Raw genomic sequence first — 24,322 nt, 5'->3', positions numbered from 1 at the left:
AAGTTTGCTTCCAGTTTATCCACAGCAGTGCACTGAATATAAGCTGTTAACATTAGGAAACACCAATCAACATTTGAGCAGATGGGAATTCAAACTCTAAAGGCAATCAACATTTGAGCAGTTGGGAATTCAAACTCTAAAGGCAATGAGCATATTTTGGAGTTTGTTCAGTTTCCTAATGCTGCTTCATTTGAAGGGGTGTTCAGAACTTTTTTTTTTGCCCTGAGATGTTAATTCATAAAAGAACATTTTAAGAAGGTAGGGAAGGGTAAAAGAGACATAAGTTTTACCATAGTTTAATTTTGTTCACGTTTTCAGGACCCAAACTGGAGAAGAATGAGTGCGGAAGCAGCTGATCGGGTGGCAGTAACCTCCAGCCGACCCTGCACTCCACCACAAGCGATCTGGTTTGAGTTTCTGTTGGACGAAGGATTGCTTGAAAAACACTTGCAGAAGTCTCATCCAGGTATGTTCGGGCACCCTACCTCAGAATGATTGTGCAAAGCATTTTACAATTCTGGTGAAATGTATTAATTAAAAAATTTAAATTTAGACCAACAGCATGGTAACAGGCTCTTCTGCCCCACAAACCCATGCTGCCCAAACAACCCAATTAACCTACAACCACTGTACATTTTGAGGAAAACAAAGCAGCCAGAGGAAACCTACGCAGATATGAGGAGAATGTACAAACTCCTAACAGCACCGGATTCTAACCCAGGTCGTTGGCGCTGTAATAGCATTCCTCTATGTGCTTCACTAACCATGCTACCCAAAATGTCTTGAGAAAGCAAATTGCAGGTATATTATCAAAATGCACCTTCTGAGGTTATATCATGCCTGTCATTGCGTTCTTTCTGTCTCAGAAATGGAAAGTATAATTTTAGAGCTATTTAGAAATAATCAATTTTTAGAAGGAGAACTTAAACAAGGCACTACCGCCCTTTAAATATTATAATTAAATGTGTCATCTACCATCACTACCAGAAAGATTTATGACCAAACTAAAAGATCTTAGACTGTTCATCCCTATGCAAATGGATGCTTGACTTCTTCATCACCAAACTTCAATCAGTACAAATCAGTAACATAACCTATTGATCTTCAACATGGGCACACCAAGGCTGAGTGCTTAGTCCCCTACTCTATTTCATGTACTTTCATGACCATGTAGTCAAGTTCAGTTCCAACTCCACTTCTTCTCTTTGGCTTGGCTTCGTGGATGAGGATTTATGGAGGGGTATGTCCACGTCTGCTGCAGGCTCGTTGGTGACTGACGAGTCCGATGCAGGACAGGTAGGCACAGTTGCAGCGGTTGCAAGGGAAAATTGGTTGGTTGGGGTTGGGTGTTGGGTTTTTCCTCCTTTATCTTTTGTCAGTGAGGTGGGCTCTGCGGTCTTCTTCAAAGGAGGTTGCTGCCCGACGAACTGTGAGGCGCCAAGATGTACGGTTGGAGGCGATATCAGCCCACTGGCGGTGGTCAATGTGGCAGGCACCAAGAGATTTCTTTAAGCAGTCCTTGTACCTCTTCTTTGGTGCACCTCTGTCTCAGTGGCCAGTGGAGAGCTCGCCATAGAACACTATCTTGGGAAGGCGATGGTCCTCCATTCTGGAGACGTGACCCACCCAGCGCAGTTGGGTCTTCAGCAGCATGGATTCGATGCTTGCGGACTCTGCCAGCTCGAGTACTTCGATGTTGGTGATGAAGTCATTCCAATGAATGTTGAGGATGGAGCGGAGACAGCGCTGATGGAAGCGTTCCAGGAGCCATAGGTGATGCTGGTAGAGGACCCATGATTCTGAGCTGAACAGGAGCATGGGTATGACAACAGCTCTGTACACACTGATCTTTGTGTGTTTCTTCAGGTGGTTGTTTTTCCAGACTCTTTTGTGTAGTCTTCCAAAGGCGCTACTTGCCTTGGCGAGTCTGTTGTCTATCTCTTCATCGATCCTTGCATCAGATGAAATGGTGCAGCCGAGGTAGGTAAACTGGTTGACTGTTTTGAGTTCTGTGTGCCCGATGGAGATTTGGGGGGCTGGTAGTCATGGTGGGGAAATGGCTGATGGAGGACCTCAGTTTTCTTCAGGCTGAATTCCAGGCCAAACATTTTGGCAGTTTCCACAAAACAGGACGTCATGCGCTGGAGAACTGGTTCTGAATGGGCAACTAAAGCGGCATCGGCTGTCTACATCTGCAAGGCAGACTTCGCTGAGAGCGGCTATGTCGATGTCGAGTCTGAGGAGTTCATGTGCGATGAGGGCAGACCGATGTTCAGGTTGGTGGCTGTCAGCCTTGTCTAGCATGGTTCTGATGTTCCAGCATGCTAGCTTGAGTTGTGTGCATCTTTTGAGGGGGTGGACGTGGACCTGTCCTTAGGCCTGCACAAAGGAGGTTTTAGGTGGAGTGCAGTGTGCGCAGTACTGGCCCCACCCTTTACACCCATGGTTCGTGTGCTGTGGCCAAGCAAGCTGGGACATGGCAGCGAGGTCCTTGGGTCGTAGGTTTTATATCGGAGTGACCTTCTCCTATGCAGGTTGCTTAACCGGCCTGAAGAGGCCTGCCTCCCCTTTTAGGTCAAACCATTTCTGAAGATCTACGACCGCTGTCCCCGGTTATGGAGTGGTGCGCCCTGGAATCAGCCTGTGTGCGTTTACTCCTGCCGCGGCCGAGTAAAGGGGATGCAGCATTGGTTGAGGATCAGAAAGAAAAGTTCTAGTAGAAAATTTTTTAAGACTGGAGAGATCTCTGTAATGGAGTTCACAGTTGTTAGTGTTTAGACTATTTGTTTTTAAGGTGTGTATTAAACTCTGAAATACACTAAACAGTTCTCATTGACTGCTCCCGGCCCCGGTCTCAGCTGGCTGTCTCTCCCCGCGATGCGGCCGTTACCTCAGGCAGGACCTCGGCCCCCCCCCCCCCCCCGGGCAGCTGCGGGTCCTCGGACCTCCGGCGGTGGCAGCAATAGGACCTCGGGCCTCCGGCATATACTACCAGGCAAATTTGCTAATAACACCACTGTTAATGGCTGAATAACTTGAACTGATCAGTCAGAATATAGGATGTAGATTCAGAACCTGGTTGCATGGTGCCAGAACAAAAATCTAGCTCTCAACATCACCAAGACCATGGAGCTTATTGTTGATTTTAGGAGGGAAAGGCAGGGGTCTACTCACCTCTGCATTGAAGGGATGAAGTTAAAGAGGATTAGAAGCTCTAAGTTCCTGAATGTTCATATTTCAAAAGACCTGTCCTGGAGCCAGCACATCAAGGCAACGGTGAAGAAGCCACACCAATGCCTTTATTTCCCAAGAAATCCGAGGTGATTTGATATGTTATCGAATACTCTATTTTCCACAGGTGCTTTATGGAAAGTATACTGACTGGTTGTATCACAGTTTGGTTTGGCCATTCAAGTTTCCAGAAATGCAGAGATATTGTAATCAAAGGACCATCATTTTTTTGTTAAAAGCATTTCCCACTGTCCATGTAGAAATAATAAGTTTATTGTCACATACATTGTACAATGTACATATGCACCAAAATTCTTAGTTGCTATAGCTGAAAGGGTACTTTGTTTAAAAAGGGGGAAAAAAAACTACAAAAGTACACTTAATTGAATGAAAATACAAACAAAAAACCATTTATAACAAAGATAGCTGGATCCATCACAAGTTCTGATCTCCCATTCATTGAATGCATCTGTGTGGGGCATTGGCTCAAGAAGGCATCTAACATTACCCTTGTCACAACTTCTTTTCGTTGTAACCTTTGGACAGAAGCCTGAAGACTAGCACTTCTAGATTCAAGAACAGTTTATTTTCTACAGCTTTAACGCTCTTGAACCTCCCCTTGTAACACTAATGGACTGGACCAACACTATAAATGGATTGTTAGCATTATTGCTGTCATAACATAACATAACATAACAATTACAGCACGGAAACAGGCCATTAGGCCCTTCTAGTCCGCACCGAACCAAACACCCCTTTCTAGTCCCACCTCCCTGCACAATGCCCATAACCCTCCATCTTCTTCTCATCCATATACCTGTCCAACCTTTTCTTAAATAATACAATTGACTCCGCCGCCACTATTTCTCCCGGAAGATGATTCCACACAGCTACCACTCTCTGAGTAAAGAAGTTCCCCCTCATGTTACCTCTAAACCTCTGCCCCTTAATTCTTAACTCATGTCCTCTTGTTTTAATCTTTCCTCCTCTTAACGGAAATAGTCTATCCACATCCATTCTGTCTATCCCTTTCATAATCTTAAATACTTCTATCAAATCCCCTCTCAACCTTCTACGCTCCAAAGAATAAAGACCCAATCTGTCCAATCTCTCCCCATACTCCAGATGCTTAAACCCAGGCAACATTCTGGTAAACCATCTCTGCACTCTCTCCACTCTGTTTATATCCTTCCTATAATTAGGCGACCAGAACTGCACACAGAACTCCAAATTAGGCCTCACCAACGTCTTATACAATCTCAACATCACCTCCCAATTCCTATATTCCATGCAATGATAGATAAAGGCCAGCATACTAAAAGCCTTCTTCACCACCCTATTCACGTGAGTTTCTACCTTCAGGGAACGATGTACCGTTACTCCTAAATCTTTCTGCTCTTCTGTATTCCTCAATGCTCTCCCATTTACCACATATGTCCTATTCTGATTCTTCTTACCAAAATGAAGCACCTCACACTTATCAGCATTAAATTCCATCTGCCATTTTTCAGTCCACTTTTCTAAGCAGCCCAAATCCCTCTGCAATCCTTGAAAACCTTCTTCATTATCCACTATTCCACCTATCTTAGTATCGTCTGCATATTTACTAATCCAATTCACCACCCCATCATCTAGATCATTAATGTATATAACGAACAACAATGGGCCCAATACAGATCCTTGAGGCACACCACTGGTCACCGGCCTCCAACCTGACAGACAATTATCCACTATCACTCTCTGGCCTCTCCCTTTCAGCCAATGTTCAATCCATTTGACTATCTTAAAATTTATACCTAAAGACTGCACCTTCCTAACTAACCTTCCATGTGGTACCTTATCGAAGGCCTTACTGAAGTCCATATAGACAACATCCACTGCGCTACCCTCATCCACATTCCTAGTCACCTCTTCAAAAAATTCAATCAGATTGGTCAAACATGACCTTCCTCCCACAAATCCATGTTGAGTGCTCCTGATCAGACCCTGTCTATCCAGATGTTTATAAGTACTATCTCTAAGAATTTTCTCCATTAATTTACCTACCATAGACGTCAAACTTACAGGCCGATAGTTGCCAGGCTTCCTCCTTGAACCCTTTTTAAATAACGGAACCACATGCGCAATGCGCCAATCCTCCGGCACTATCCCCATATCTAATGACATTTGGAAAATTACCGCCAGAGCCTCTGCTATTTCCTCCTTCACTTCTCTCAATGTCCTGGGGAAGATCCCGTCTGGTCTCGGAGACTTATCCACCTTTATATTCTTCAAAAGCCTTAAAACTACACCTTTTGTAATCTCTATATTCCCCATATTTACCCAATTTGCTTTTTTTATCCCACATCTCCCAATATCCTTCTCCTTAGTGAATACCGAAGAAAAGAAACTGTTCAATATCTCCCCCATTTCTCTAGGCTCCACACACAGTTTTCCACGCTGATTTTCTAAGGGACCAATTTTGTCTCTAGCTTTCCTCTTACCATTAACATATTTGTAGAACTCTTTTGGATTAGTTTTCACCCTGCTTGCCATAGTTTTCTCGTACCTTCTTTTAGCTTTCCTAATTCCTCTCTTAAGATTCCTCTTACATTCAATGTCAATAGTTCTGTACAAGGCAGGGTGTAAATATTTATTAAATGTCTTTTTTATTGTCTCTTTAATTCAATTAATTATATTTTTTTTACAAAGTATCTATTCAACCGCAGCAAGAAAGACTTTTGGTGCATATGTACATTGCACAATGTATGTGACAATAAACTCTTAATTTTCTATATGGAAAGTAGGAAATATTTTTATAAAATTTGAAAAAATACCAATTATTTTTTGATTATATCTCTATCCTTTGTCTTCGATTATGAAAGTGAGATGAGAAACTAAAGACAACTCACACTGTGGATACCTATGTGTCTAATTCTTGATTGGGATATGCTACCCCAATATTATTAATTATCTCCTAATCTGATTTAATGAAATGTAGCTCAGCACAATAACATGCCATCTTTTTAGGCATGAAGTCGTACAAGACAGAAAGTGACTTTTTTTTTGTTCTAATCTCTGTTAACTGTTTCTCCATATAAATTACTCCATTTGGTTACAATGTCTGCCACTGTATTGGAAAGGAAAACTCCGTTGGGATTCATGGACTTGATTCAATGATTTTGTTGAGTTGTGTATGCATAAATATCTACTTAGATGACTGAATTCTACATGATAGTGAAAACTTTCAACTCTGTCCAGAATCACACATGAGTGTGTGCCTCTGGACCAATATATGCAGGGGATTTTACTGGCAGCTGCTTCAAAACATTTTGTAGGGGAAGGAATAAATGGCTGAGATATTGTAGTGGCAGCTAGCAATGTACTTATGCTCTCTAATGCTGCTGCTGGTATTTAATTCAACATACAGCATGCTTGCTTATATTTATCTTGAAGGCCATGCTTTTGGAAACCCAAATTTCCAAGGTCCATCTGAAAACTTTTTTCGGTATCTCAATGACAGTATGAAGATTAATATAAAAAGAGAGTGAATAAATCTGGGTAAAGTGTCTTCATCTGCTCATTAAATGAGCAGCACAGTCTTTCTCTTGATGAACTGTGACAGTATATTGCACTGGGGGTTTGTTTAGGCTGGTGATCAAGAAGCAATGAAATCATTTTGAACCATAAAATGTAAATGTTGCAGTGTGCAGACTCTAATATCTAGAGCAGGGGTGTCAAACTCAATTTCACAGAGGGCCAAAATTAAAAACTTGGACTAAGTTGTGGGCCAAACTAAATATTTATTGAAAATTTTCAACAACATCTGCATGTTTTCTCTTCTTTCATCATATGTTAAACTTTTTCTTATTAAAATAAATGTTTAATAATAGTTTTGGTTAAACTCTTTCCAGAAGAAGCATTAACAAATGAGAAATAAAATATTCAATAAATAATATTTCTCTATAGCCTTGAAGCTCCTTTTAAATGTATTTTTTTTTCACAAGCCAACAAGTCAAAAAAAGAACAACTTGCTTCAATGACAAACAGGTTTGTCTTTTAAAATGATGAACATAGAGTCTGCCTCCCACCTGTCTTGAAAGGTCCTGTTTTCTGTCTTTCGTTTGGCCATTTTTCGTAAGGGGTTTATTACATGTGAGTTGGGCGACAGGTCGCAGATGCTAATGAAAGTAAAGAGAGGAGGTGGGGGCGATTAGTGGGCTGAGGGGCCGGCGCCAATGCATTTGCAAAGCATTCTGGGATTTGTATTAGCTGTGCATGCGCTATACTGGCGCGGTGGCCAGCGGGCCAGCTCTAATACATATTTGATATGATCTTGCGGGCCAAATATAATTATATCACAGGCCAAATTTGGCCTGCGGGTCTGAGTTTGACGTGTGATCTTGAATGTAACAAGAACCTGCACGTGCATGGAAATCTTTCTTTTAATATAAATGCCCCACATTGCTTCATAAAATCAGACAAAAATGAATTGCAAAGGAGGAGGAGATATTAAATGGTATTGTAGCGGGCTGCCAACTACACCATGCTTGAAGTGGCGACCTAACACCGGGAACCCGTGCCCTACACCACCGGCTACGCACTTCGAAGTCGGCACTCGACACGGCAGCATGTAGCTGCAGTGCCCCACACCGACGGATCGGCCAGTGACAGCCAATTGGGAGGAGCTAGGGAAGCAGCCACGCCCAGGGATGATAGGGTCTTACTGATTGGTTGCTCCCCGGATAGCGTTAAACAACCAATCCCTGAAAGCGGATTGTAATGCCACCAGTCGGGTGGCATGATGTCATCAGAGATGGGCTTTTGAGCCCTTTGTAAGCAGAGCTGCCAGCACAATAAAGCAGTGTTGAATTCACTCCCATAGTGTGTGTGCCTTCTTTGAGCAGCCATACAGTGCTGCCCCTCACTGGTCCAACCAGCATCGTGGACCTAAAGAATGAGCACCCAGTCTGCAATCAACATGGTTGAGGAAGTTTTAAAAAAAAAGAACGAAAAGTTATTGAAAGATCTAATAAACAGTACAAGAAGTTACCAAAGAAAGACAAAGCAGCTGTAACTTCACAAGAAATTGAACGAGAAAAAGAGGCAGATAAAGACCTACCTTGAAGAAGGATCCTGGAGCTATCTGGAAGGTAAGAGTCTGCAGAGAAAAGCCTCGAGCTGGGGAGACCTTGGACACTGTTGTACAAGGTCTCCCCCAACAATGGCCACCTGCCACGGGAGAAGAAATGATTCCGCACATGCATGAGGAGTCGCAGATGTGCAGAGCACAAAAAAAGAGTCAATTTTTAAAAAAGCACAAGAAGCCTTCAGCTCTAGTGATCAGGATGAAGACCAAGAAGAACAAGAATTGCATCTAGAACAAGGAGTTCTGGCAAAAAAGACAGAAAAAAATGAAGGAGACTTGTACATTTACAATTGAAATGAAGAAATAAATGGAATTTTTTCAGCAACCTTTGGTTCAATTGACAGCAGAATTTAAAAAGTGTAATGAGAGCATAGAAGAAAATAAGAATTTTACAAGATGGAAAGAATGATGCTGCAAGTGGATAAGATATTTGAAATTGTGGAAGAAAATATTAAAGGAAATGAATTTGAGATTCAAAATGTTAAAGAACAGATGAAAAAAATTCAAGCTGAAGCAGCTGCAACAAAAGATCAACTAACTAAAAAAATTGACTTTTTAGAAAATTTTAGTAAAAGAAATAATATAAAAATTGTTGGACTTGAAGGTCAACGTTGGATTCTACAATCTTTGGGGGTAACTGAATTTCAAGGAGATATTGAGAATGAAAGAGCTCATTGAGCATTATGACCAAAATCGCAACCAGATCAAAATCCACATCCGATATTGGTCAGATTGCTTCGCTATGAAGTGAGAGAAAAAATCTTGGAACTGGCAGCGAAAGAAAGACAATCACCATTAATTTATAATGGAAATAAATCTTCTTTTACCCTGATATAAGTTTTGATTTATTGAAAAAAAAGAATTCAATGCTGTTAAAAATGTGTTATGGAAGAAAGGTTACTATGCTTTTGTCCTAATGTATCTGGCAGCATTGAAAGTTTTTGTTCTGGAAGGGGAAAATAGATTTTTTACAGAACCCAGTGAGGCAAAGCTGTTTGCAGATTCTTTGCCTGAGAGAGAGAGGCAAGAGGGGAGTGATGTTTGAAATGAGAGATAATACAGAATGATTATAGCTGATAATATAGAGAGGGAAAGAGCAAATATTTTGTAAAAAAGATTTTTTTTGAGAGAGAGAGAATATTAGAGAGGAAAGTTTTAACCTGAATGATCTATAAACAAGTAAATATTTATAAATGGTAAAGACTATATAGATCTAATATAACAAGGGTCAGTACAGTAATTCAAGAGAGTTAGTTGGGAGTAAAGGACCAACTTTTACGGAGTCATGAGTGCTGGTGTGGTTTTGACTACAACTCGTATAGATCAAGGTTTTAAGGATGTATTATTAATAATGTATGCCTTTGTGGGGGGGGGGGGTGTTTCTTTTTCTGGTTTACTTTTTCTCAATACACCTAAATATATTTTAAAAATTAAGAAATATAATATTAGTGTTCTAAAAATGAGAGAGATGGGAGTGGGAAGATGGATGGTTAGTAGATTTAGTAAAGTGATCCAATGGCTGGAAAATTGAATTTGATTAGTATTAATGGGATACAGAATCAAATAATGCAGAAAGAAAATATTTGTTTATATGAAAAAGGCAAAAATAGATATAGCCTTTTTACAAGAAACACATTTGACAGAAAAAGAATGTAGAAATTTAAAAAGAGATTGGGTAGGAACTGTAATAGCATCTTAATTTAATTCAAAAGCTAGAGGTATAGCAATATTGATAAATAAAAATTTATCAGTGAAGATATTAGACACAATTGTAGATTGTAAATAGAATAATACCTAGTGTCGCCGAGAATATTCTCCCAGAATCACAGTGCGGCTTTCGCGCAAACAGAGGAACTACTGACATGGTCTTTGCCCTCAGACAGCTCCAAGAAAAGTGCAGAGAACAAAACAAAGGACTCTACATCACCTTTGTTGACCTCACCAAAGCTTTCGACACCGTGAGCAGGAAAGGGCTTTGGCAAATACTAGAGCGCATCGGATGTCCCCCAAAGTTCCTCAACATGATTATCCAACTGCACGAAAACCAACAAGGTCGGGTCAGATACAGCAATGAGCTCTCTGAACCCTTCTCCATTAACAATGGCGTGAAGCAAGGCTGTGTTATCGCACCAACCCTCTTTTCAATCTTCTTCAGCATGATGCTGAACCAAGCCATGAAAGACCCCAACAATGAAGACGCTGTTTACATCCGGTACCGCACGGATGGCAGTCTCTTCAATCTGAGGCGCCTGCAAGCTCACACCAAGACACAAGAGAAACTTGTCCGTGAACTACTCTTTGCAGACGATGCCGCTTTAGTTGCCCATTCAGAGCCAGCTCTTCAGCGCTTGACGTCCTGTTTTGCGGAAACTGCCAAAATGTTTGGCCTGGAAGTCAGCCTGAAGAAAACTGAGGTTCTCCATCAGCCAGCTCCCCACCATGACTACCAGCCCCCCCACATCTCCATCGGGCACACAAAACTCAAAACGGTCAACCAGTTTACCTATCTCGGCTGCACCATTTCATCAGATGCAAGGATCGACAACGAGATAGACAACAGACTCGCCAAGGCAAATAGCGCCTTTGGAAGACTACACAAAAGAGTCTGGAAAAACAACCAACTGAAAAACCTCACAAAGATAAGCGTATACAGAGCCGTTGTCATACCCACACTCCTGTTCGGCTCCGAATCATGGGTCCTCAACCGGCATCACCTACGGCTCCTAGAACGCTTCCACCAGCGTTGTCTCCGCTCCATCCTCAACATCCATTGGAGCGCTTTCATCCCTAACGTCGAAGTACTTGAGATGGCAGAGTTCGACAGCATCGAGTCCACGCTGCTGAAGATCTAGCTGCGCTGGGTGGGTCACGTCTCCAGAATGGAGGACCATCGCCTTCCCAAGATCGTGTTATATGGCGAGCTCTTCACTGGCCACCGTGACAGAGGTGCACCAAAGAAAAGGTACAAGGACTGCCTAAAGAAATCTCTTGGTGCCTGCCACATTGACCACCGTCAGTGGGCTGATATCGCCTCAAACCGTGCATCTTGGCGCCTCACAGTTTGGCGGGCAGCAACCTCCTTTGAAGAAGACCGCAGAGCCCACCTCACTGACAAAAGGCAAAGGAGGAAAAACCCAACACCCAACCCCAACCAACCAATTTTCCCCTGCAGCCGCTGCAACCGTGTCTCCCTGTCCCGCATCGGACTTGTCAGCCACAAACGAGCCTGCAGCTGACGTGGACTTTTACCCCCTCCATAAATCTTCGTCCGCGAAGCCAAGCCAAAGAAAAGAAAAGAGATGTAGCAAGAAGATAGGGTAAACTGTCAGATTTATTTGGAACGATGGATCTTAATTAATGTATATGCACCTAACGTAGATAATGGTAAATTTGTTCAAGATATTTTTATGCAATTATCAAATGCTAAGGGGAAAATCATATTGGAGGAGATGTTAATTTTACGTTAGACCCTAAAATAGATAGATCAGGAGATAAAATGAAAAATAAAATAGCAGTAGATTTAATGAAAGACATGGGGTTAGTGGATATATGGAGAAGAATTCACCCAAGTGAAGGAGTTATTTATGTTTTTAATTTATGCACAATTTCAATTTAGAGTGCAAAATGTTTATCAAGCGCGAGATCTATCAGATCATTCACCTTTAATTTTATCAATTTTGTTGGAAGATGAACAAAAGATAGGTTATAGGTGGAGGTTAAATACAACATTGCTGAAGAAAATAGAATTTTAGTACTTTATGAGACAACAGATAAAATTTTTCCTTGAAACTAATAATGATTCAGTGACAAGTAAGTTTACAATATGGGATTCTATGAAGGTATATTTAAGAGATCAAATAATAAGTTGTACTTCAAAAGTAAAGAAATAATATGAAAGAGGTGGATCAGTTGGTAAAAGAAATGATGAAATTAGAGAAGGAAATATAAGTGCAAAAAATGAGGAGAAAAGAATATTGTTAGAATCAAAAAAATTAAGATTTAATACAATACAAACTTAATTAAGATTTAATACAATACAAACTTAATTAAGATTTAATACAATACAAACTTAAAATGAAGAGATATAATGAGATTGCGACAAAAATATTACGAATTAGGTGAAAGGGCTCATAAAGTATTGGCATGGCAATTAAAGGCAGAGCAAGTTTCTAGAACAAGAAAGATACTGATCAAATAACATATAAAATGCAGGAAATAAATGATAATTTCAGGGAAATCTATGCCATACTTCATCAATCAGAATCTTTGAAAGATGATTAAAAAAAAGAACAGTATTTGCGACAAGTTAAATTACCTGTGTTAGATAAAGATGAAAAATTAGAATTATCTGATACTTTTTCTGAAATAGAGGTCTATGAGACTTTGATGTCATTACAGAATTTAAAAAAAACACCAGGTGAAGATGGTTTTCCACCAGAATTTTGTAAAGAATTTAAGGAGTTATTACTACCTGTATTAATGGGGCTATTAGACCAAATGAAAGAGGTACATGACCTTCCAGAATCTTTTAATACCGCATTAATAACAGTAATTCTGAATAAAGGGAAGGATTATTTATAACCTTCTTCATATAGACCTTTATCATTATTGAACATGGATTATAAAATTGTATCAAAATTATTAGCTAATCGGTTAGTTAAATTTTTACCAAAATTAATAAATTTGGATCAAACTGGTTTTATTAAAAATAGAAGAGTGGCAGATAAAATAGCTACATATTTAAGTTTGATAAATGTAGCACAAAATAGAAAGATACCAGCAGTAGCAGTTGCTTTAGATGCAGAGAAAGCATTTGATAGATTGGAATGGGATTTTTTTTGTTTCATGCACTTAATGCATTTGGGATTCCAAATACTTTTGTAAATTGGATAAAACTGTTGTATGATTAGCCAAAGGAAAAAGTGGTTATGAATAGACAAATATCAAAATCATTTTTGTTAGAGAGGTCCTCTAGACAAGGTTGTCCATTGTCACCTTTTTTTATTTGCATTAGCAATAGAACAATTAACAGAAATAATGAGAAGTGATAAAGAAATTAAGGGTTTTGAGATGGGTAATAAACAGCATAAAATTAGTGTGTTTGCAGATGATGATATAGTATATTTAACAAGACCAGAAATATCATTGAATAAGTTGAATATAAGATTAATAGAATATGGATTAGTATCGGGTTATAAAGTTAATTTTGATAAAAGTGAGTTGATGCTTATGGTGGATATAGATTTTTCACAATGACAAAATATAAGTGGCAAAATGAAGCAGTTAAATATTTAGGAATAAAAATTGATATAAATCATTTATTTAAGTTTACTATTTACTATTAAAAATAGATAGAAGATCTGAGAAGATGGAAAAATTTACCAATAACACTAATAGGACAGATGAATTGTATTAAGATGAATATTTTTCCAAGAATACAATATTTATTTCAATCATTACCCATTCATGTACCATAAATATTTTTTGGAGTTTGAATAAAATTATGCAAAAATTTATTTGGAAAGGTAAAATGTCAAGAATTGGTCTTGAAAAATTAACATGGAAATTTGATCAGGGAGGACTAAGATTACCAAATTAAAAAAATTATAAAGCAGGTCAATTAAGTTTTTTGTCATCCTGTTAACAGGTGGGTGAAAAAAACAGCTTAGGTTCAAATTGAAATGAATAAAATTGGTGAAACTATCCCAGAACAAATTTTGTATAAGTGGAATAGTGAATTGTTTAAGGAAACATATATTGAAAATATGGAATGGGATTCATATGGAGAAAGGGATTAAAAATGATCAATTACCTAAAATGTTTTTAAAACAAAACCAACTTATTCCTTTCACTGTGAATAATTCTTTATTTGATCATTGGTGTAGTAAAGGTATATAGAGAATAAAAGATTGTTTTCTGAGATTTTTTAAAAACTTTTGAGAAATTAAAAGATAAATATAATATACAAAATAATACAATATTTGCATATTACCAATTAAAATTATATTTAAAAATGAAATTAGGGACAGATTTGAGATTCCCACATCAAAGTCTATTTGAAGGTATATAGGAACATAGGAAGTAGGAACAGGAGTAGGCCAAAAATGGCCCATCGAGCCTGCTCCACCATTCAATACGATCATTGCTGATCTAATTTATGACCTAACTCCACCTACCTGCCTTCTCCCCATATCCTAGTTCCTCTAATAACAGATACATTTATTATTAAGAAATTTCTTACTAATATGTATATAAAATTACAAGAATCTAAAAGGAAAAAGGATGTATATAAATCAAAATGACGATGGGAGAAAGATTTAAATATACAAATACAGGAGAAAATATGGTTAAAATTGTGTCAAGAGACTGACAAATACTGTTAATGCTAGAAATCAAATGGTTCAATATAATAATATTATACTCCACATAAATTGAATGGATTTAATTATAATTATTCAGATAAGTGTTTACGATGTAACAAGGAAATAGGGAATTTTTTTTCATTCGGTTTGGTCCTATGAGATTTTGGAACGATTTGAGTGCATGGTTAGAACAAATTATGAAGATAAAGATACAAAAAGATCCAAGAATATTTTAATGGGAATATATATGAAAAAGATATAAAACTGAAATTGGATTTGTGACAGATTATGTTATATTTTATATTGTATAGATATCTATTAAAAGGAAATAAATTGTGGCAGTTTTTTTAGTGTCAGTCACATACAAACATTTCAAAATGGATTTAATTTAAAATACCAGACAGTTCAGGCTCCAAATGCCTTTGCAAAAACTTTGAAGAATGCCTATAAGGACTTAACAAATAGATGTTAATTGGACATGCTGTTGAGTAAGGGATTATTGTTTTGGAAAGCAACAGATGAACGAACTCAGAAGATTAGGTTCGGTGCCACAGTCTGTCTGCAGAGGGCTGTTCTAAGAGGGTCATGTGGTTTTCTCTGAGTGAGAGAGAATTCTGCAGTTCAGCAGCAGCAGCTGGGACTGGAAAATGACAAGCTGGCAAACTTGTGGAAAAACCCCATTTTGAAGACGGGTTGTGAGTTCTTAGTTCAGCCTGGTCAAAGCCCTTGTGGTGCATACAAGAGGAGTAGCTGCCTAATGTTTCATTTAAAAGGGAAACAAAAAGGAACTCTATGGTGACCTGAAAGAGGTTATCATCTGAAAAAACCTGATGGGGCAAGTGTCTTTGGCAAGACACTGAAGTGGCTGATTAAAAGGAATCAGTTGTGGGTATTGTAACAAGCCCAGAGGACCCCAAAGCCCAGCAGCAATAGATATTCACCAAGACAAATGGTTACTTAAAGAAAAGTTGCTTTTAATTATCTTTAAAAATGAAAATAGCATCAAACTTTAACTTACTACTGTTGACTTACTTAACCTAACTTAACCCCTTTCTAATTCTAAGCGAACATGTATGTAATGTGTGTGTAAGTTCAGAATAGTTCTTTGGTTCACAGTCCAATCTCACTTCTCATTCTTCCAAGTTCACTGGTTGCAGACAATTCTTATACTCTGCACAGAGTTTAACATTTATAAAGTTCACCAGGCTTTGCTGCTTGAAAGGTAAATGGTTACCGCTCAGGAAGGCTCTTGTCAGTTTTCAGAGAGATTTGTTGTTCCTTTTACTTCCATCAGCCACATCAGTGTCTTGCTGAAGAAACCTGCCCCGTCAGGGTTCTCCAGATGATAATCTCTTTCTTTCAGGTCACCACAGAGTTCCTTCTTGTTTCACTTATTCCAAGTGAAACATTAGACAGCCTGTCCTCTCCTCTTGCATGAACCACAAGGGCTTTGACTAGGCTGTCTTCCAAAATGGGCCATTCTACAAGTTTGCGAGCTTGTCCTGTTCCAGTTCCAGCTGCTGGCTGTAACACTGTACAAGTGATCTGTGTCTCTCCCCCCCACCCAACCCCCCAATCCCACCCTCCCTCTCTCCCTCTTTCTCTCTGAGAGAAAGCCTGTTTTACTCCCTCTGCTTGCAAAACCACATGACCCTCTTACAACAGCAAGCTCTCCTCCAGACACTATGTGGCTCCAACATGATCTTTCATCTGTTGCCTTTTGTAAACAACATCCCATAGTGAAGTCTCTTGAGCACTCTTCAAAGCTCTTGCAAATGCTCCGAGGCCGCTATATGTCTAGCATCGGGCAGAGCTCCAGTATTTCAAATAAGATCTGTTTTAAAGTGTATGTATGTAACCTACTCTAACAAACCTTTCCCAATTTATCTCCCAAAAACACTTATATACTCTGTCAGTGTCCAGCAAACAACAAATCTCTCTCTGAAAACCAACAAGAACCTTCCTGAGCGGTAACCATTTACCTTCCAAGCACCAAAGCCTGGTGAAATTCATAAATGTTAAATTCTGTGCTCAGTTTAAGAATTGCCTGCAACCAGTGAACTTAGTGGAGTGAGAAATGAGATTGGACTGTGAATTAAAGAATTTTTCTGAACTTGTATACACATTACATACACGTGCACTTAGAATTAGAAGGGGGTTAAGTTAATAGTGATAAGTTAAAGTTTGATCCTGTTTTCATTTTTAAAGATAATTAAAAGTATTTTGTTTAAGAAACCATTTGTCTTGGTGAATTTCTATTGCTGCTGAGTTTTGGGGTCCTCTGGGATCGTAACACCACAGTGGACAAGGACATTGACACATATCGTACTGCAATTACCGGCCTCCAGCTGGAGGACATACAGCTTGGTCCTGGGTAGCAGACAGTCCTGTGCGACACGACTACAGGTAAGCCTCGACTGATCATTCCCACTACCTGGAGGAGGCGCATTTTCAAGGCTATACACAACCTGGCATATCCTGCTATCAAAACGACTCTCAAAATGGATGCTAGTCGATTTGTCTGGCATTGTCTCCACAAAGAGCTCAGCCAGTGGGCCAGGAATTGTACACCATGCCAGGCCTCGAAAACCCATACCCACACTAAAGCCCCCCCCACCAGTTGTTTCAACCGCCATGATGCTGTTTCAGCCACAGCCACATGGGTCTGGTGGACCCCCTACCAATATCCAGAGGCACACGCTACTTACTGACCCTAGTAGACAGATTGACCAGATGGCAGGAAGCCATCCCATTGCCAGAGACCTCTACGGAAACGTGCGCCAGGGCTCTCCTGCACCACCAGGTGGCTAGGATCAGGGTTCCAGAGTATATAACCTCGGACAGGGGCTCTAAATTTACCTCTAGTCTAATCTCTGGGTACTTAGCTCCACCATACCACGGCTTACCACCCTCAACCCAATGGTTTAGTGGAGCGATTCCATTGACACCTTAAAGCAGCTCTCGTGGCCAGACTCAATGGCCCTAACTGGGTGGATGAGCTCGGGTGGGTACTCACGGGGGTCCGGCTGCTCCTAAAGAGGACCTAGAGGTTTCTGCAGCTGAAATGGTGTTCGGCGCACCATTAATGATTCTGGGGAGTTCCTGGCCGCCAAAGACACTGGGGATGATTTCCCTGAGGCCGCCTTGTCCCGCCTGGGCACACTCGCCCCGATACAGCCAAAGCAGCATGGCTCATGGACGACATTTATACCTAAAGAACTTGAGAGTTGTAAATATGCTTTTGTCAGACGTAGGGCACACAGACCCCCACTACAGGGACTTTACGAAGGCCCCATACAAAGTTATTATCACACAACAGGTCAAGGTGACTTTTGGATATTGGGAGGAGAAATGAGACTTTCATCCTTCACCTGCTCAAGCCAGTATTCTTTGACTCTGACCAGCCAATCCCTGACCTAACCCTACGCTAAAGGAGCACAAGGCCTCACCTAATGCCGATTCTTGGAGGGGGAGGGTCGTGTAGCGGGTCGCCAACCACACCATGCTCGTAGCGGCGACCCAACTCCGGAAGCCGCCAGCCGAGACGAGCTACGTACTTTGAAGTCGATGGTCAACTCAGCAGCACCCCAATCCAATGGGTTGGCCAGCAGCAGTCAGTCAGGTGGAGTTAGGGAAGCAGCCAACACCCGGGGATGAGAGAGGCTTACTGATTGGCCACTCTATGGATAGCACTAAACACTCAATATCAGGATTTTGGATCGTAATGCCACCAGACGAGTGGAATGATGATGTCAGAGATGGACTTCTAAGCCCTTTATAAGCAGAGCTCCCAGCACAATAAAGTAGTGTTGAATTAACTCCTGCAGTGTGTCTCTTCTTTGAGCGTAACCTCTCCAGCGGTAGCAGCCACTACAGTATGATCAATTCCTTTAATCAAACTCTGACTTCTAAGGCGGTTCTTAAAATATAAGAGAAAGATGGACAGATGAAGGAATTCTGGAGTATAGGGCTGAAAGAAATGTTGTTTAGTTCTGTAAGCAAGTCTCTTTTTTGAGGGGCAGAGCCCAATTTATGGTCGTATTGTGTGAGAATGTATATTTACAAAGTAACAAGCTTTTGAAAAATTGGTTGGTTGTAATGAGTGAAATTCCAGATATTTTTGACAGGGGTGATGTTAATGTTTCACATCTTTTGAAGAGAATAGAAGAGTAGCTGGTTAATTTACCAGAGTACTAGAGAGAATTGGACGAACAATCTGAGTATAGTTCACATCTCACCATGGCTTTGGAATTTAAATTCAGTCAATAAAATAATCTGGCATGCTCAGATCTTGGGGCTGTACTAGCAGATTTTCTGGACGATTGGATGTTATCAACAAACTGATAAATTTTTAAATCCATTTATGTTGCACTGTAATAAATGTCCCACGTGAACCCAGTTGCACGGGAAATGGGGAAACTGGTCAGTTTAATGAGATTACAGGAAACAGGACCCTGGTGATTCTAAAGGGAGTATGGGACCCAATGAGTCAGAAGAGAGCACAGTGAATAGTACCATATCAACTCTGCTGAACATCAGGATTTGCAAATGGTCAAATAGCAGATTATCAAAATTTTATGTAATCTGGAATTTAAAAGAACTATAATTAACACAAAAGATCAAATTGTCATTAAAAACTTATCTAGTTTACTAATAAACCTTAGGGAGTGGAAATTCGTCATCATGAACACTTTAGGCTTTGTCACTTCAGAAAATCTAAAAAGATGCAGAAATCTAAAATAAAAGGAGAATATGCTGTAGGCACTTGGCAGGCCAGACCACATCTGAGGAGTTTACATTGAAAGGTCTTCGGCCTCATCCAAACTGAAGTGGCCTGACAAGATGCTCATTATGAGGGCACTTGGGGTTGGGCAATAAATACTTGTCTTGCCATCAATGTCCAGATCCTTAAAAAGAAAGAGCAACTTAAAACAAGTGCTTGCAAAATTCCCTCCAGTAATTTTGGGTAAAAGAACATAGTTATAATTGAATGCAGTGTCGTCTTGTGAATAAAGTCCATTCTAAATGTAAGATGTTACCGTGTATCAGTTTTTCTGTCTATTTTTAAGCTTTCAAAACCAATTTTTGTTTTGAAGCAGATCCATCACCAATTCAGTTGATCAACCAGTTTTTGGAGCAAGCCTCCAAACCGTCTGTTAATGAGCAGAACCAAGTTCAACCACCGACTGACAATAAGAGGAACCGTACATTAAAGCTCCTTGCCCTGAAGGTAGCTGCATACTTGAAATGGGATTTGGAGTTGTTGGAGAAAAGGTATCTTTTTTTCAATTTGTGCACTGGAGCTTTTTGTTTAAATATTAAAAATATTTATGAATTAAATCATTTTACAGAGGTTGAAATTCTTTCTATCACTCCATTATTCCAGTGTTAATTTTTAAATTGTGTAATTATTTTTCTGTAGCTTGACAGTACCAGTGCTAAATATGCTTCTGAACGAGCTGCTTTGTATCAGCAAAGTTCCTCCAGGTGTAAAGCATGTTGATCTAGACTTGTGCAGCCTGCCTCCAACCACCACCATGGCTATTCTGGTGTATAATAGATGGTAAGAGTATTGTATCCTTCACTATAAATTTTATGTATTGCATATTTCCATTCTAAACTGGGAAGTCTAGATCCTGTCATCAGTTTATCAGGCTATGGTACAGTTCAGGAATTAAAGAAAAATAATCAAGTGAGGCAAATTGACAATATTTTCTGGTACAAGATGTTATTTTCATATTTTGTAACCAGTGAAGCTGTTATTTAATTCCCATGAGCCAGTCACCAACAGCCCGTAGCCTCTGTGGGTCTTCGACCATTGGATTACTAACACCCCATAGCCTGTGTGGGTCCTTCAGCTGGTGAGCCCCTTGCTGGTCCATTGCTGTGGTTGTCTCTGTAGGGTAATATCCCATGCTTCACCTCAACAGAGAGAAAGGGTGTTCTCTCCATTTCTGGTGTCCTGAACCGGTCTGCTGCTCCCCCAGAATCTGCAGCCTCTTGTGCACATTTTTCCAAGCACAGGTGCCACCATTTGGGTGTAGACCCCGTGGTTGCAAGATTTTTTTTAAAAATCACTCTACTCCTTTAACAGGCCATTTAAAGCCTATATAGAGTCGCCAGCATTAGGACTGAATGCTAGAAGCCTGCAGAGCCATGCTGTATATCTGTTCTCCCAAGACTGCAATAACAGTGTTAGCGTTACAGCTGCTCTTGCAGCGCCGCCATATTTTTGTGTGACTTTTGAAAGCGAATGGCTAGATTCTTAAGAATCCTTTTCTTTAAATAGGGCAGTTAGAACAACTGTTCAGAGCAGCTTTCCAGTGAAACCTTTGAAACCTGGGCCTCCACAATTAAACATGTGAGTTCTCTTTTCCTTATTCTTCCATAATGTATCGTAATACAAAACTGCATATTGGAGAATTGAAATTGCCACTTTACCCACGATCAATACTCTTCAAAGAATTGTTTAGATCACTACAACTATTGAAATGGTTTTGCACTAAAACTCCATTTCTTTTTTCATCTGCTTTCTTTCTTTGGCTTGGCTTCGCGGACAAAGATTTATGGAGGGGGTAAATGTCCACGTCAGCTGCAGGCTCGTTTGTGGCTGACAAGTCCGATGCGGGACAGGCAGACACGGTTGCAGGGGAAAATTGGTTGGTTGGGGTTGGGTGTTGGGTTTTTCCTCCTTTGTCTTTTGTCAGTGAGGTGGGCTCTGCGGTCTTCTTCAAAGGAGGTTGCTGCCCGCCGAACTGTGAGGCGCCAAGATGCACGGTTTGAGGCGATATCAGCCCACTGGCGGTGGTCAATGTGGCAGGCACCAAGAGATTTCTTTAGGCAGTCCTTGTACCTCTTCTTTGGTGCACCTCTGTCACGGTGGCCAGTGGAGAGCTCGCCATATAACACGATCCTGGGAAGGCGATGGTCCTCCATTCTGGAGACGTGACCCACCCAGCGCAGCTGGATCTTCAGCAGCGTGGACTTGATGCTGTCGGCCTCTGCCATCTCGAGTACTTCGACGTTAGGGATGAAGGCGCTCCAATGAATGTTGAGGATGGAGCGGAGACAACGCTGGTGGAAGCATTCTAGGAGCCGTAGGTGATGCCGGTAGAGGACCCATGATTCGGAGCTGAACAGGAGTGTGGGTATGACAATGGCTCTGTATACGCTTATCTTTGTGAGGTTTTTCAGTTGGTTGTTTTTCCAGACTCTTGTGTAGTCTTCCAAAGGCGCTATTTTCCTTGGCGAGTCTGTTGTCTATCTCATTGTCGATCCTTGCATCCCATGAAATGGTGCAGCCGAGATGGGTAAACTGGTTGACCGTTTTGAGTTTTGTGTGCCCGATGGTGATGTGGGGGGGCTGGTAGTCATGGTGGGGAGCTGGCTGATGGAGGACCTACCCCATTGTTCATGAGCAGGGAATTGTGCACCTACTGCTCATGGCACAATAGGGCTCCTTGCTATCCAGAAAATTCTTACTGATGCAAAGTCAGGAAAACGTTGAATGGAAAGAGCATTAATCAAGATGCACCTTTCTCCTTTTGCCTCTTTTCTCATTTTTCCCTTCCCTGCACTGCTGGTTTATTTTTTCTTTTCTAGCCAGCAAGTTTCATATCCATTCCTTCTGTTTTGGCCTTCATCCTCGAGCCTATATACCCTAATCCAGTTCTGTAATTTTGTTTTTATCAGCCTTATTTGGCATCTTTTACTGTGTCTTCCCAAAATTCAGTTTTGTTAAACTTCTTTCTCAGTTGTTCACAATAAAAGTTGCACTTTTTAAAAAGATTTTTTAAAAATTACTCCCCTTAATAAAAATGTTACTCCCCGATTGCATTAGGAATTTCTAAATTCCCTGTACCATCTCCATAATGATCATTTCCAGCTTAATCTTTGCTACTGATCTTATTGTATTTCTCACAACTGAAGTGTTTTTGTGAGCAGCAGTTATATTTATTGAATTAAATACGAAAGTTTGCAGACACTGATTGCAGTTGAATACACAAATGTGCTGGAGAAATTCAGCAGGTCATGCAGCATCTAGAGGTAGTAAAAGGTAACCAACGTTTCGGGCCTAATAGGTGTAAATGAATGGGAGGCTGTGGAGAGTTTGCTGAGATGAAGACAGAAAGTTTGGGAAAGGAGAGAGTGTTGCTAGAGATGGACCAAATTAATTTGAGATCGGGATGAAAGTTAGCAGCGAAGTGGATAAAGTTGACAAGCTCATCATGGTGCATGAGGCAGCAACAATGAAGTTCTGCAGAGTTTGTCTCCTGAGATGTCTTCCCAGCTATGCCTTCCTGTTTGTTAGCTATGTCAATTGCTCTGTTAATTTGTGCTTCGCTTGAGCTTGTTCTTGATGATTGGCATCATTATTAAGTAAATTAAGTATCCTGTGTTTGTGCACAGAATGAGTCAGATGCAGCAAGAAAAAGAATTGACAGATAACATTTTAAAAGTGGTAAGTTTTTTTTAATCTCTTACTAGAGTTACAATTAAGTCAATATTAACATTTTCTTCAATGCTAAGATTTTAAAAAGGTATAGTCGTGAGTTGTGTAACATCCACAGTATGTTATGGAATAGGCTGTTATGCGACTTGGATGTTGTGTGAACACCATATTATATACTTAGCAAAGCTGTAGGGGATACTGTAGTGTACCTGGATTGACCTGTAATATTTTCAAAAGAAAATTAAGCCAAGAGATAATGCTACAACACTCAAGAGACACATGATACACAAGATTGGATGTAGCTGCCAATGAGTTGAAGCAGACGCTGTTATATGGTAAACTTTTTATTTGTAAGTCGGGAAAGTTCACATTAAAATAAGTCAGTAACATAGGCATTTATGACTATCAGATATATGTATTATAGGTTTTATATATTATATATATATATAAGCCTGGCAACACGATCATTTTTTATATAAGAGACATGAGATACACGCGTTGCATGCAGGAAGCTGTTGCATTCACTACATCTAGTTATGTCCACTACGTCCTGTTCTCCGATTGGGATTTCTGTCCTTATGGGACCATGAACATATATGCAGTCAGACGTTGCCCGAACAGATGTTAGGCATTACATGACTTTTTGTATATACATTTTCAATCTTCAATTGAAAATTACTTTTTTTTTGATGAAAAGTCCCACAAAGAACAATAAAATAAATGACTAAAGTAAATTCTTTGCACTAATTCCTTAATTCCTGAATTGAGTAGTTTAAATAGTACTTGTGGACCTCATTGCCTCCAAAATTATTCTTAATGCAGGTGTATTAGTTAAGCATTGTTAGAGTGAGTCTCAGCAACCAGCAAGCTCACTATCCAGCATCGACCAATCCCCGTAGGTGCTGCATACCAGGGGTTTTACTTTATTTAATTTGAAGATCATATAATTTGTTATCAACTCCTTGTCCTATAACACCAATTCAAAAACATTTTAAATTGGCTTTCAAAATGGTTAGAGGAATAAAATGTGTGGATTCACAATTAATTCTCAAACTTTGGAACCTTCATTCCTGCTGACACTATGAGAAGAGCTCGGGGTGAGCATTTGGAAATACCCAGTTATTTAAAATGGCATTCAATTTAATTGAT

General features: G+C 40.1%; 1 protein-coding gene across 9 annotated transcripts in view; it reads left to right on the top strand.

The window, feature by feature from the left end:
* The window catches only part of ints8 (integrator complex subunit 8), a 122,773-nt gene that overhangs the window by 29,452 nt on the left and 68,999 nt on the right, over nt 1-24,322 (top strand). For 6 of the 9 annotated variants that reach the window (XR_011352401.1, XM_069921823.1, XM_069921822.1 and 3 more), the window contains exons 2-6: nt 319-466; nt 19,818-19,995; nt 20,144-20,284; nt 21,011-21,082; nt 23,131-23,182. Coding sequence is in view for 8 of the 9 variants with exons in the window: in XM_069921821.1 (XP_069777922.1) it covers nt 319-466; nt 19,818-19,995; nt 20,144-20,284; nt 21,011-21,082; nt 23,131-23,182 (591 nt within the window). In the remaining variant the exon portion in view is untranslated. Of the gene's footprint in view, nt 1-318; nt 467-19,817; nt 19,996-20,143; nt 20,285-21,010; nt 21,083-23,130; nt 23,183-24,322 lie in introns of those variants that run through there. The other 3 variants (XM_069921820.1, XM_069921818.1, XM_069921824.1) reach the window with 2 other exon arrangements.

This window comes from Narcine bancroftii, chromosome 2, assembly GCF_036971445.1.
Source record: "Narcine bancroftii isolate sNarBan1 chromosome 2, sNarBan1.hap1, whole genome shotgun sequence".
NCBI lineage: Eukaryota > Metazoa > Chordata > Chondrichthyes > Torpediniformes > Narcinidae > Narcine > Narcine bancroftii.
Note: the sequence above shows the minus strand (reverse complement) of the source record. Positions and strands in the feature narration are given on the sequence as shown.